Source organism: Sycon ciliatum, chromosome 1 (genome assembly GCF_964019385.1).
Source record: "Sycon ciliatum chromosome 1, ocSycCili1.1, whole genome shotgun sequence".
In the NCBI taxonomy this organism is placed as follows: Eukaryota; Metazoa; Porifera; class Calcarea; order Leucosolenida; family Sycettidae; genus Sycon; species Sycon ciliatum.
In genome coordinates, this window is record NC_088643.1 from 85,221,564 (window position 1) to 85,236,199 (window position 14,636).

General features: G+C 46.7%; 1 protein-coding gene across 1 annotated transcript; it reads left to right on the plus strand.

Annotated features, from left to right (window-relative positions):
• Positions 1-196: 196 nt before the first annotated feature.
• Positions 197-11,437, plus strand: LOC135806021 (endoplasmic reticulum-Golgi intermediate compartment protein 1-like). Its single transcript, XM_065320153.1, has 14 exons — positions 197-342; positions 1,883-1,944; positions 3,793-3,865; positions 4,430-4,527; positions 6,308-6,341; positions 6,978-7,030; positions 7,803-7,840; positions 8,139-8,183; positions 8,659-8,718; positions 9,122-9,185; positions 9,450-9,550; positions 9,840-9,879; positions 10,304-10,386; positions 11,095-11,437. The coding sequence occupies exons 1-14, from the start codon at positions 284-286 to the stop codon at positions 11,200-11,202; spliced, it is 918 nt and encodes a 305-aa protein (XP_065176225.1). The 5' UTR covers positions 197-283; the 3' UTR covers positions 11,203-11,437.
• Positions 11,438-14,636: the final 3,199 nt, after the last annotated feature.

The following is a 14,636-nucleotide window of genomic DNA, read 5'->3' on the forward strand; positions in this document are numbered from 1 at the left end:
CATCATCATGAATACATGATTGTGTAGAGTAGGTATCCAGGTACTGTGTTGTAGTATCCGGTAGACCTACGTCTCATGTCCTCCTTCGGTGTGTTCGTTTGGTGCGTGATCACATTCCCGAATAAGACACGTAAGTCGTTGCTTTGTGCATGTGACGTTCTGGACCATGTCCAAGATCGTAGACTCCAAAGGTGGATCGGTCTTCGTGAAAGTACGAGTCCACGTGTACCCACCAGTCGTGTTTTGCTAGTTGTCAGAAAAGGTCTTTTGTGACTGGTTGGGGATGGATGGAGGTACTACGGCTGTTCTAAGACGCCCATCAGCCATGGAAGCTTTGAAACGGTGAGCTCCAAAGATACGGTAGCTATCAAATATTCTGAATAACTGTTCAAGCTGCTGGATAATCCCATCCAGCGATTTTTGAAACTTTCCTGCAGCACTCTTTCTCAAAACCAACACTGTCATTGGCACTTGGTATGTAGAGTATGGCTGTTCCATGACGAGGTGATCCGGACATTACTGTAATAGTGACCTGCCATTCTTCGAAAACTGGGCCAGGGCATGTACTGCATGATTGTACCAAATATCTGGTGCCCTAAAACAGAATATGAAATTCACAATGAACAGCTCAGCAGATTCTCATACTTTTCCACCACTGTCATCATTGATATTGATTATAAAAATCTATCTCGTTCAGGTCAGGTACAGCTGCTGTCATTATTTGTAGATACTACCGTACTGGCAATATATATGGTCGCAGTGAGGCCATGAAGCGTTACATTGGCACATGTTTACCGCACGCAGGGCGTTACATGCAAAGTCGCACAGGAGCCGTTACACAGGTTTCTATATTGCCGCAGTCCTTTTTTTGCTATTGCAGGACTTCCTGCTGCGTCCAGTTTTGAACTTTTCAGGCACGCGGTACACGTGCTTTCACAGTTTTCAGCCTTTTTTGCAATGAAAAGATCGCCGCACCCCGCCGGACGCGCGTTACGAACGCAACGAAAATTTGTCGCACTGCCTGGTCACGCGTTACGCCGCACCCCCCTGCGTTACGCGTTACGCGGCAACATATATTGCCAGTACGGTAGTATAGATCCGCCGGTAATCGCGTGCCAGTCGAAATCAGGGTCAACTGTGGTACACTGCTTCCTAGCCTGTGTGAACATTGTCTGTGATGTTCATTTCCGTGGCCTTACACCATGCATACAGAGCCCAGATAGCTGGGAGCCCCATCAAATGCACCTCAGGCTACATGTACATCCGTGGTGTGATGCCGGCACATAAGGGGTGCTCCCCTTAAGCAAGCACTGCGTGGCATCTTGGAAAATGCCAAGTGGCAGTGTTTGACTCCTTTGCGCCAACATCGGCAGAAGTACCTGGCTGCCAGGCATGCCATGAACTAGTCAGCCTGCTCCACTGCTCATACACTAAACCGCGACCTTTTCCCTCACTGAACAATAGCAAGTTTTGTCTGCCGCTAACGCTTATCAGAGTTAAAACGGGTGTCCCTGGACTGGGCCTATGTGCAACAGACTGCAAGAAGCTCAAAATAAAACAGGCCAGCCGGATTTTCACAGTCTTTCCTCAGCGTCCGTCGTAAATCGGTGCCCCTCACGCCAGGTACCGTTACTGTCATTATGTTAGATAGCAGTCCATACTGCACCGGTCACAGGGTAGAAATGATCAAACATGGTTTGCTGATACAGTATAAGGCATGCCCGTTGGTGTTGAGTGTGTAGAATGTACAATCAGTGTCAAGTTTCTGTTCCGTATACATAATTATGTCGTGCTCATGATTGCGAACGCATGAAACTTTGAGTAGCAGCACACAAGCCTTGATTGCCCTTGTTGTTCTGTTCTGTATGTCGTGTTCATACAGTTTTGATGTGTACCGGAAAATCCCCAAAGACCTGACACAGCCCACTACCACAGGAGCTGCAGGTAGGTGATTCATGTTAGAAGCATTTGGAAACTCAGGCTTATGTTTGAACCTTCTGTGCGGGATTCCCACTGACATACAGTAAAACCTGGTTTAAGCGACCACCCCACGGTGCAAGCAAAAGCGGTCGTTAAAGTCAGGTGGTCTTTAGAACCAGGTCCCGTAAATTCGTGGCACATCGGATTGTGTACATACATGTACATGTGCATGGTTGTACTTCCATGTACTCATGTTGACAAGTGTGGAGCATATAATACTGCCGTGCAGGCAAAGCACACCTCATTCAAGTGCATGCAGTGCATCCTTCACTGTCACTTGTCACTTCTGTTGACTGCATGCACTTGCTTCAGAGCACAATTCAACCCTATTGCAGTGAACCCTGAGAGCCAGGATGGCACTTTTGGCTAGTTTTGGTCGCTGTGTACAGGTCCAATATGGCACTTGGTACACTAAAAGTCAGTCGCTGGTCGCGCAAGGCAGGTGGCCGCTGTATCCGGTGCAGTTTCTGTGTAGAGCTACCCATGCATGGCAAAATGGTCGTTAAAGGGGAAGTTAAGGCAAAAATCAAAATTTCACCAGTTGTAGTCTTCGGGGTGCTGAGTCGAATGGTCTTGGTCCGAGAAAGCTGAGACGCTCCCTTCCTACTTGAATCCCAATCGAACTCGCGCACTTCCACCGAAACTGGGTGACTGCGCCCTACGAGATGGGGATTTGTATGCAAAATGTCACTAAAAGCGCCATTTCGTTCTTATAAAAGCACGGATGACCGCGATTGGCCCATATGTTGTAGTCTTTTGGACGCTGAGTCGACTGGTTTTGGTCCGAAAAGGCTGCGATGCAGCGTTCGGCCCTTATTCCCAATCGAACATGGCTGAACAAGCGGTCACGTGCTCGTGCGTACACCAGTCACCTGGTCACCGTGCCTGCAGGGTACAACTTACAGCCTGTTTTGACCTTTTTTGGGTGCAGTCCTGTCACTCGAGTTGAACCTTGGTGTGAAAGTTGTCGCCTGCAGGCGTGGTGACCAGGTGATTTGGGCACCCAGGAGCACGTGACCGCTTCTTCAACCATGTTCGATTGGGAATAACGGAGGAACGCTGCATCGCAGCCTTTTCGGACCAAAACCAGTCGACTCAGCGTCCAAAAGATTACAACAGATGGGCCAATCGCGGTCATCCGTGCTTTTATAAGAACGAAATGGCGCTTTTAGTGACATTTTGCATACAAATCCCCATCTCGTAGGGCGCAGTCACCCAGTTTCGGTGGAAGTGCGCGAGTTCGATTGGGATTCAAGTAGGAAGGGAGCGTCTCAGCTTTCTCGGACCAAGACCATTTGACTCAGCACCCCGGAGACTACAACTGGTGAAATTTTGATTTTTGCCTTAACTTCCCCTTTAAAAGCAGGTGGTCGCTAAAACCAGAAGTCGCTTACACCAGGTTTTACTGTACTCTGCATTGAACTTTCCACTTTGCTGGATAGTGAAATCCGACCACATGTGTGTGCTTGCTAGCTACGTCTCGAGTTGCATGGTGGCCATCTGTGGGTTGAGCTGGGTAAAAGCAGCTGCAAGACAGCGCACGTTGCTTGACTCGAGGCGCAGAAAGCACATCAGTGGTCATATTTCACTGGCCAGCACTGTACTACATGTACTAGAACGTGCGTTGAGTGTGCTTCTAGGCAATGTTTTGAAGGTATACTAGTGTGCGTGTTGCACGTTCAAGGTGTGTATTATGTGAAATGGCTGTACAGTTTCCGTCCTGAATTCCATCTTTCATGCATGCAATGCAATACCGCAAGTCCAGGTATTTTATTCTTCCTGGTTTTGCACTTCTGGTTTACTTTTGCTCAGTGTCCATCGTCAGTGGCTTGTTTATTCTAACTCTTCTGGTCACAGAGTTCATGTCGTTCTTGTCTATCGACGTGTAAGTAATTGCTAAGAGTCTCCGTATGCATAATCCAGCCTCCCTATCATTATGTGCACTGGGTGCTGGGGTAACACAATGGGTGAATGGGTACAGAGTTGTGTTTGCCCTAGCATACAAGGCATGCAAGAAAACCTTTGGTTATCCTTGCTTCATAGCTCTTCCTTCTAACCTATCTTGCTGGTGCGAAAGGACAAGAAAGAGAAAAGACCAAAAGCTGATGACCTGAATATGTCTGAAAGTTTCTGGATAAGAAAGGTAAAGAGCGCCTTTTATTGTGCCGGATATTACGAATGGCAAAATTGCTTGTTGAGATGCAGGTCACAGCCTCTGAGAGTATCCTGTCCCGTTGCAGAGAACTTTATCTTCACATTACTAAGTACTTTGGGTCGTGACCGCTCGTGATCTAAAATAGCACACTTCCTTTTCAGCTGTAGCATTCCTTATCCATTCTTATCTGGAATCTGCCATTTATCATGGACAACTGTGCTTTTTGGATGGCTTTCCTCTGCTTCATAAGACACGGGTAGCTTTTTGTGTGGTTCTTATGCCCTTGTTCCTTAGAAAGAGTGAGCTGTTTGTGGAGCCACCTCTAGCAGCAGGAAAAGTTGACAAAATTCCCGTCTTTTTAAATGTTTCTACACCAAAGTTAAAATGTGAACGTAAGTATAAAACGAGTGCCATTGCCATTGGACTCCTCTTACATCTTTTTTTTTAAGGACGTACTTCGAAGTATGTAATACTGTGAACTTTTTTCCGTCATTTTTTATTCAGACTTCTTCCCTTTTCAGTCCCTCAGACTTACCGATATGAATTACAAAGGGGTAGTTGACTTACAACCGGGATTTAACCGCTATTGATCATATCAAGAGTACATAACCCCCAAGAGTGTGCAACTGCCTGCACAACCTCTATGCTGTGCTGCGACGGCAGAACTTCACATCACGTGACATGGTTCAAAAGGTTATGCTGGCAAACAGTGCAAAGTGACCACAAGAGAGTTGTACCCAAAGCTGGGCTGCGTACAACCCAGTGACAGTGTCTATCATGCACAGAGTGCAAATAATGTGTACGGGTTCATCACGTGATGTGAAGTTCTGCCGTCGCAGACCCCATAACTGGAGTTGCACACTCCTGGGGGTTATGCACTCTTAAAGGGGAAGTTAAGGCAAAAATTAAAATTTCACCAGTTGTAGTCTTCGGGGTGCTGAGTCGAATGGTCGTGGTCCGAGGAAGCTGAGACGTTCCCTTCCTACTTGAATCCCAATCGAACTCGCGCACTTCCACCGAAACTGGGTGACTGCGCCCTACTAGATGGGGATTTGTATGCAAAATGTCACTAAAAGCGCCATTTCGTTCTTATAAAAGCATGGATGACCGCGATTGGCCCATATGTTGTAGTCTTGTGGACGCTGAGTCGATTAGTTTTGGTCCGAAAAGGCTGCGATGCAGCGTTCCTCTTTTATTCCCAATCGAACATGGTTGAAGAAGCGGTCACGTGCTCCTGCGTACACCAGTCACCTGGTCACCGTGCCTGCAGGGTACAACTTACTAGCCTGTTTGACCTTTTTTGGGTGCAGTCCTGTCACTCGAGTTGAACTCGAGTTGAACCTTGGTGTGAAAGTTGTCGCCTGCTGGCGTGGTGACCAGGTGATTTGGGCACCCAGGAGCACGTGACCGCTTGTTCAACCATGTTCGATTGGGAATAACGGAGGAACGCTGCATCGCAGCCTTTTCGGACCAAAACCAGGCGACTCAGCGTCCAAAAGACTACAACATATGGGCCAATCGCGGTCATCCGTGCTTTTATAAGAACGAAATGGCGCTTTTAGTGACATTTTGCATACAAATCCCCATCTAGTAGGGCGCAGTCACCCAGTTTCGGTGGAAGTGCGCGAGTTCGATTGGGATTCAAGTAGGAAGGGAGCGTCTCAGCTTCCTCGGACCACGACCATTCGACACAGCACCCCGAAGACTACAACTGGTGAAATTTTAATTTTTGCCTTCACTTCCCCTTTAATCATATTGATGTGTTGTTGTCTTGTTGATAGAGGAGTCCGTTAGATGCAATGTACATGCATATGTGTATATTGTATAATGCATGGGCGGTGCATCACATGCTGTGGCTTGGATGCAACCTATCCCAAGGTATCTGGGTTTTTTTTTAACAGCGCGAACAGTGTATGTTGCTCCTCCACTGGCAGTCTAGCATTTTCTCTCTTGCAGTGCAGCTATAGGCTATCTATTTCCTTTAGTTCTACATTGCCTGCCACATCACTGCTCACGGTTTGTTTAACTTCACTTGTCCAGTAAGCTGTGCTTCCCATTGCGGTAATTCAAAAAATTCAAACTCACCAACTGGTAAGCTTTCCTTTCAGAGAGACTCCCTCTATCTTGCGTTTGCTAATGTTGATTTTCTTGTGCTTCTTCCTGGTGCCGCAGATTTAGGACTTGACATTCAGGATGAAATGGGCCGGTATGTTATTATTTCTGTGAACTCATTTGCTTGGTTACTTTGAAGGTCAGGTGTCTCAGACCACTAGACGACTTCTTTTTACGTGTTCCTTACTGGCATGAATGCAGACTGTGAAAACTGTGTTCCTTACTGGCATGAATGCAGACTGTGAAAACTGTGTTCCTTACTGGCATGAATGCAGACTGTGAAAACTGTGTTCCTTACTGGCATGAATGCAGACTGTGAAAACTGTGTTCCTTACTGGCATGAATGCAGACTGTGAAAACTGTGTTCCTTACTGGCATGAATGCAGACTGTGAAAACTGTGTTCCTTACTGGCATGAATGCAGACTGTGAAAACTGTGTTCCTTACTGGCATGAATGCAGACTGTGAAAACTGTGTTCCTTACTGGCATGAATGCAGACTGTGAAAACTGTGTTCCTTACTGGCATGAATGCAGACTGTGAAAACTGTGTTCCTTACTGGCATGAATGCAGACTGTGAAAACTGTGTTCCTTACTGGCATGAATGCAGACTGTGAAAACTGTGGGGTCACCGGTATGTGTATTTTAAAATGCTTTACACATGTCGCATGATTAAAACACTCATTTATTACGTTCCTGTCTCGCCTACTCCGCGCTGATTTTCCTTTTCAGGCATGAAGTGGGCTTCTCAGGTGACACGGAGAAAAAGGAGATCAACAATGGAGGTATTATGTTCCTGCTTTCCCCATTTTGTTTTGCTTTGCCATTTTCGCTATGGGTGTAGCAGTTGACGAAGCTATATAATTGCTGGACAATGGGCTTCCCCTTTGCACTACAGTAAAACCTGGTGTAAGCGACCTCTGGTTTTAGCGACCACCTGCTTTGAACGACCGTTTTTCCATGCACGGACAGTTCTACGCAGAAGCTGCACCGGATACAGTGACTACCTGACTTGCGCGACCAGTGACCGACTTTTAGTGTACTAAGTGCCATATTGGACATGCACACAGCCACCAAAACTAGCCGAACCTGGCAAAAAGTGCCATCTTGGCTGGCAAAGTTGACTGCAAAAGGGTTGAAGTGCGCTCTGTAACAAGTACATGCAGTCAACAGAAGTGACAAGTGACTATACAGGATGCGCTGCATGTACTTGTGCGATGTGTGCTTTCCCTGCACGAGAGTATTCTATGCTCCATACCTGTCAATATGAGTACATGGAAGTACAAGTATAATCATGCACATGTATGTACATGATCCGTATGGCACGAATGTGTGAGACCTGGTTCTAAAACCGCTTTTGCTTGCACCGTGGAGTGGTCGCTTAAACCAGGTTTGACTGTACTATGTTATTGCAATTGTATCATGTGATGACATGGATACAATATTATGCAGCCGTGTATGCATCAAGTGCACTCCAGGACAATTGTAATTCATGGTATGATGAGGTTTCGACGTATCGATAACGCAATGCTCAATCTATTCCTTACTATCTTGCAGAGGGATGCCTGTTCACAACCTCATTCCAAATCAATAAGGCAAGTACGAACTATCTATCTACCATCAATATCTCACATTGCCAGTTGTGTAGAAAGAGACCTGCTTGAATCCTGCTTGTATTGCCAATAGGGTCCAAGTTTGTTTCAATTCGAATTTTTGCTTAGTGCCCAATGACCTGTGTGTGGGTCGGTGTTGGGAGAGGGGTCCACTAGTTGGACAAGACTGAGCAGGTGCAACTCATGCACACACACATGCACGCACACTCACACATATGCGCGCACAGTGCAGTAACTGCATGTATGTCTTTGTGCTGACTATCTTTTTGTCCTCAATCAGGTGCCTGGAAATTTCCATTTGTCAACTCACTCTGCTCAACAACAGGTATGCCATTGCCATACATGTACATGTACTAGGTTTCTTAGAGGTGTGTTCGCAACTTTACACCTTATATCATGGTGGATTCAGGAACCGCTCATACTTTTCCACTCCAGCCACTCCCGGTGTGGTGGCCGGTATGGTCGGATTCCACTCCAAGTACACCTACTCCGGATTCGGCCAAACAATCACCCTCACTCGGAGCGTACTTGTTCGGGATTCGCCCAATCGATCATGCCCCTAGTGTAACTTATATTCCTGGGCTCTGACAGATACAGTACAGTTCATGTGGCAGAGCCAGGGCCCATGCGCACGCAGGCTCTGTTGTATGAAGATTATGGTCTTTGCAAGGAGATCATGATCCTCAGTTTTACTACTGCATCAGAGTTATCGGCACTGAGAAGCCCTAGGGCGAAATAGTTTTCCGTATTTCTGTCTGAACGTATGACTACTATATTCGTGTGTGTTTGCCTTTCCACAGCCGGATGAGATCAATTTCGGCCATGAAGTGCATTCGCTTACATTTGGAGAACGCCTGGAGGTAAGGAAAAACACCATACTCATCTTTGCTACCATGTTGGGATGTGATCTGCGATGTGTGCCTATAGAGTAAAGATTGAACACTTCGCGCATTGTGCCGGTATGACTTGTCCCAGTGTGGCAAACAACAGACATGGTCAAGGCTGCACTTGAATGTTCAAAAACCGCATGCTGCATTGGTGGCCAGTGAATTGCACAGTGAATTCCAACTCCTGGCTTCATGCAGTTCAGTAGGAACACTGTGGTTGTCGTATTTGCTCTCCCCTCTCCAACACCACCATCACCACCAACCTTGGAAGCTGACAGCAACTAAAACCATGTGTTGTAGTACCAATGTCCCTATCGCATACCAGTATTCGCCCTGCCTTCATTTCCCATGTTTTCTTTCGTGATTGCTTCTCTAGGGCAGTGCAGCACAGTCAGGAGCATTCGACGCAATGAAGGGAACGCCTCTTGTTGATGGAGACGGTAAAGCCAGGGAGCATGGGGCATTTTCAAAGTGAATTTCTGGTGTCGTTGCCCATTATGCATTTATACTAGGCAAGACGTGTACTTCGAAGTAGCGGGCTGTTATGGATGCTTGGGTCTGTGTATTCTCATCTGATCAGAATCTGACTTTTTAGGTGTAACTGCTAACTGTGCTCTACCTGATCGTTTTGCCTTCTTTCCTTTTTGTCAGACTTCTATATTGTATATAATTGTTCATCTTCTCTGCTCATGTGATTGATTTAGGATGGCCTTCATTTGATTACTACATGAAGATTGTGCCGTCTATCTATCAGGCTCGCTCTGGCTCTGAAACACGTAACTTCCAATACTCTTATGCAACGAAGGTAAGTTGCTAGTTGATTAGGGTGACTGCTGGTGCTGTTGCCGCAATGCAAGCGTCCATACCGTGTGTCTGTGTTTGGTGTCTTGTCCTGTACCTGAGCAGTGAGCACCCTTTGATTTGACAAGACCAAAACATGTACAGGTAGTATTGATGTTGGAGACTCCAGAACCTGCGGATCCCGAGCCAGACTTGCCATACCAGTATTCCTTTTACTGTCGCTTTAGCCGGTGTTCTAGTAATAATATGTATAATGAACTTGGTTTTCTGATGTGCTTGATTTTCACCTGCAGTCGTATTCATCCTTTGGTCATGGCCATCGTGTTTTGCCAGGTATGTCTTCTAGCAGCTTCCGTGTCCCTCTGAGTAACTGAACGGTAGATCAGCCTAATCAGAGCAATCAGCTTGCGGGTTTTCGGGTCTTTCATTGTACTGGACTAGAGTTGTAGCCGTGAATTTGAATCTATCGCTTAGGACGCACACAGCGAACTCGCATGTTCATGATGCGCCATCATTCTCTTGCTGTGTATGCATAAAACAAAGTTATGTGGTGTGTGCATGTGGTGCCACCTGTTTTGATGGGCCAGGGCTTGAATCTGTGTAGCATGGAGTGAGATTCACAACGATCATGCTGACCTCAGGTTGAATCTTCACTAGTCTTGAATTGACTTTACTTTCACTATCTCCGCATAGTGAGTGAGGATCATGCAGTTGTTTGAGCTCCAGCTGTATGGTACTGTGTGGTTATTTTGCGCAGCTGTCTGGTTTCGTTACGACATGAGTCCCATCACGGTCAAATACACAGAACATAGGCAGCCGTTCTACCATTTCATCACAACTGTAAGTGATTGATTGTGCATGTGTTCACAATTGTCATGTCCTGTCACCTTCCTGGACACCTATGCTGATTGTGTGCGGGTGTTACCACATAGTCCGTCCTGGTACCTTCGTTGGTGATGTAGTAGTGTCCGTTGCAGACGTAAGAGGACCGTAGAACAGATTCTATTCAGCCAGTTGCCCATCCAGCCACGTACCGTTGTGTACGAACTTGATTGGGGAGAAGGTGGAAGGGGTGTCTTTTCTCTGGGATGTGTGGGAGGAGGGGGTGGAAGGGGAGGGAAGGTTTTTCTATCAATTTCTACGCCGCACTTAAGAATACCTCCATTTTACGGTACCCCACCACGGGCTGTCAGCTGAGCAGACTAGAGAAGCTGCATCTTTAGTCTGTGCAGCTGAAAGCCTGTGGTGAAGTACATAAGATGGGAGGTGTTTTCAAGTGTAAGGAATGCTCTACGATAGAGTAAGAGCTCTGAATAAACTTTTATGTTGCCTATGTTAAAAAGAAAGGACCTGGCTATGGTTTTCGTGCTATCGGTAGTTTGTCCAACACTAACAAGTACTAGTATAAGCAAGATACTACAAACTATGAATAACATGTAAACCTTTGGCTCTTAAAATATTTTATCCTTGGCTCTCCATCTGAGTCTAATCTGCACACCTACTGTTGCCTATATTTTTTGTTTTGTTTTCTGTCTATTCTGCATGCAGATCTGTGCCATAGTGGGAGGAACATTCACTGTCGCTGGTATAATTGACTCCATGATCTTTTCTGCTGTAAACATATTCCAGAAAGCCCAGATCGGGAAACTCAGTTGAGGATGAAAGTATTGCAGGTAGATGTAGCTGTGGTGCTGATGTGTCTATCATTAATACAGACTCAGTGTGCCGCGTTGCTTATACTAGCCTGATTGTATATTCGAATAGCAGCTCTAATTCAAGTTCTTCTCATCTGCGCTCTGCATTTACTGTCCTGGATTTGGCTGGTCATATATTTTTACCTTTCATGTGTCGCTTATTTGACCCACTGTTGGCAAAGCAGTTACTACAGTCATGTTCTGTGTGACGGGATGTAGGGGAGCTAGTCTATCAATGTGGGTGCCTCAGAGGTATTTCATTTGTGGACTCATCAATGCAATGCAGCGATATCAGGCTGAACCTAGGAATGAAAAAATATAATGCTCTGTGCCAGAATATGAACCAGGCCCAGCTTAGGGCCGGGTTCCACTGCGGCTCCGCTGCTCCGCGGCACTTGGCTGCATGCAGCGGAGCAGCGCGGTTCCACTGACACTCGCCATTGGCAGTACCGCGGTCGTGGTCCACACTTTTTGATGATGTTTTACCTGCCTGCGCGCGCGAAATCAACAAAATCCTCGTGTTCTGGCCTGCGCAACGAATTAAATTTTGAATTTTAAAATTCTGGCGTACGAAACAATGCAAAGTACGGGAAACAGGTCGAGCCGCGACCGCGGCTCGCAGTTTTTGGTCAAGAATCCTAGCAAAAGCTCGCGGTGAGCCTCGGCCTCGCTGCTCCAGCTCGAGCCGCGGTCACTATGGTAATGATGACGTTTCAAGCCCCGAAAGACGAGCAGCGGAGCCGCAGTGGAACCCGGCCCTAACCTTGCCTTGATGCTCGAACTGGCAAGTCAGTAGGCTACACATAGCGCGAATGACGAAAGTACAACGCCACACGAGAGTGCTCTACCACTACCGGAGCGGGAGCGAAATACTCAAACTGCGGACAGAACTGTGTTGGTCTTTGTGTGCTCATCAGCGCAACACTCAGAAATGTGGCCAAACAGAGTGGCAATGATACATGCCGTGTGTATGTGACAGGATGTGCAAAAGCTATAAACGGAAGGTCTGGCACCGTGACAGGTTCGGCAATAGTTTTTTCTGTATAGAAACACTGGGCCAGGCGTCAGCCGATATACCGTTCATTTGGAACTTATTTTGTAATCCCCTTAGAGATCCTCCCCCTCCCCTTAGAGGTTATTTTGCAATAGATTGTAGAAAGTAATACTTGAGCTATGCAAGCAGTTGTGCCATGCATCAATGATTAGGGTAGATCTGTTACGGAAGGAGACCATGGCCAAGGCATTGGTATGTACTCTTGGTAATAGCAAGAGTTTTTGCCCTCCGAGGACACCGGTCCCGGAGCAGAGTTGCAGTAGCTCAACCATCATCGACCGAACTGGTGCTTGCTAAGTGCAATTTGCATTTCTGAACTGTGGCATGTGCGTAGCACTCAAACACTGCACTGCACTGACTGTCTTTAATGCTTTGTAATTGTTCTTATCACTGTAGCTCCTCATTGTTGTTGTTTTTTTTTGTTTTTACCAGGCGTGGGCCATCCCCTGATGTCATAGGTGCCATCTGTACATAACCCCGGACCCCGGGGGTTATGTACTCTTGGTAATAACAATACACTCAACTTCGCGTATAACGACACTCGGCGGGCATCAGAAAAGTGTCCTTATTAGCGAAGTCTCATTGTATGTACTACAGTTGGATCGGACTTTGCTCCGGGCATGGAAATTCTGTCGTTATTACCGAATTGTCGTTATATCCGCAGTCGTTATTAGCGAAGTTGACTGTAATCAAGACTAGGGGCGCGCTTGGTTGGTACGAACTAGAACAGGATTCACCAGAACAGCGCGTTTGGTTGGGACTGCACCTGTTCTGGGTCGGCCAGAACATGTTCTGCTTGCTCCGGCCTCGAGGCCGGAGCAGACCGAGCAGTTTCACTTTTTCACAGTGAAACCTGGCGGGAACATCGATTTTGGTCCCAAATGATCACGTGCATACGCTTTTGGGTTGGACTCGTTGTACCGTACAAAGTGACCATGGTGACCCATACACATTTTCAAGTTTCACACATTTTTCCACGAAAATGTGCTCTGTTTCTGGAGTACCGTTTGGTTGGCATGAGGCTGCTCCGTGTGCACCAGCTGTTCGATCCTGTTCTAGATCGTACCAACCAAACGCACCCTAAGAGATATACAGATAGTGCACGGATTGGTCCTCGGAAGAATATTTTTCATAATCCCCGCGGCGCTGCGCGCCTTGGGGATTATGAAAAATATTCTCCTCGGATCCGTGCACTTTCCATTACATCACCTTTTTGGCGCCTTCCCGGTGTCCACCCAAAGATCACCCATAAGACAAGTCCGTGTCCTACGGTAAAATGTGCTTGGGTGGCAAAAAGAGAATCAAATGTGTTGTTCGGTGTACGGTTGAAAATGATGTTGCAGGCCGTCGCAGTGGTGAAGCACTTTTGCTTTTCTTTGATGTGGTGAATAGTTTCGGTAAGTCGCGAGGATTACTAGCCGTAGTTATTCTACTGTTTATTCCAGCCTTGAAGAGGCGTTGCCGCGAGAAGATTGACAGAATCCGTGGGCCCAGTACATTGATCCATATTTACCTATGGACGAAGACCTTTCAGCCAATCCCCCTGCGTTGGGTATCCAGGCCTCTCTAAATATTTAGTGAATGTCCCCAGCACATATGCAAAGGACTCTCTAAAGTCTTACAATAGCCCTGATGGATACAAATGCATGTGTCTCATTGCTGGCTGGGTTGGCACATTATCGTGTCTTGCCCAATCGAAGGAAGAAACAACAACTGTCAACAAAATTCGTTTGCAAACGTGAGGCACTCGCGGAGTGTTTTTGCCGAACCTGTCCATCCTTGGGTAGCTGCTGAATTACCTGGAATTGTTCTTGGCACACACTGCACTTGCATGGTGGGCCTGGGAGAAGCATGTTCCCATGTTGCTGCAGTGCAGTGTTGTTTTGACTGAATTAATATTTACGTTGGAGACTGAAATGTGATGTGTGCTGAATGTCAACACCTACACCACTGGGTCACTCACCAGTGGCTGGCACGGTCAATGAACACTACACGAAAATAGTGTACATGGATTTTACTTCAGCTGGGCAGAAATTGGAGCACCGTACCCATAACCTACAAGTAGTCTCACTTCTCTTTCGCTGCCCGACTCTCTCTCTGTCTCTCTTGCTTTGCATGCCTGTCAGTGTATCCATGTGTGTGTGTACGTGTGTACGGGTGCGTGCGTGTGTGGGTTTTTCTTCCTTATCAGTACGAGTATGACAATGTTGACATGTGGTGGCTGGTAGCACGAAAGCTGACAAAGTCAAACACGGCCATCATCATCATTGCTCCTATGTAGCCAAAAAAGCTGGTGTACTGAGTGGCGAACTTAGTTGTCCTGATTTTAAAAACACGCTGAT

Excerpts from the sequence above, each read along its gene's own strand:
- LOC135806021 (XM_065320153.1), top strand. The coding sequence starts at position 284 with ATGGATGGAGGTACTACGGCTGTTCTAAGACGCCCATCAGCCATGGAA. Across the intron at positions 7,031-7,802 it reads AAAGGAGATCAACAATGGAG|AGGGATGCCTGTTCACAACC; the intron begins GTATTATGTTCC and ends ACTATCTTGCAG. Across the intron at positions 9,880-10,303 it reads TGGCCATCGTGTTTTGCCAG|CTGTCTGGTTTCGTTACGAC; the intron begins GTATGTCTTCTA and ends TATTTTGCGCAG.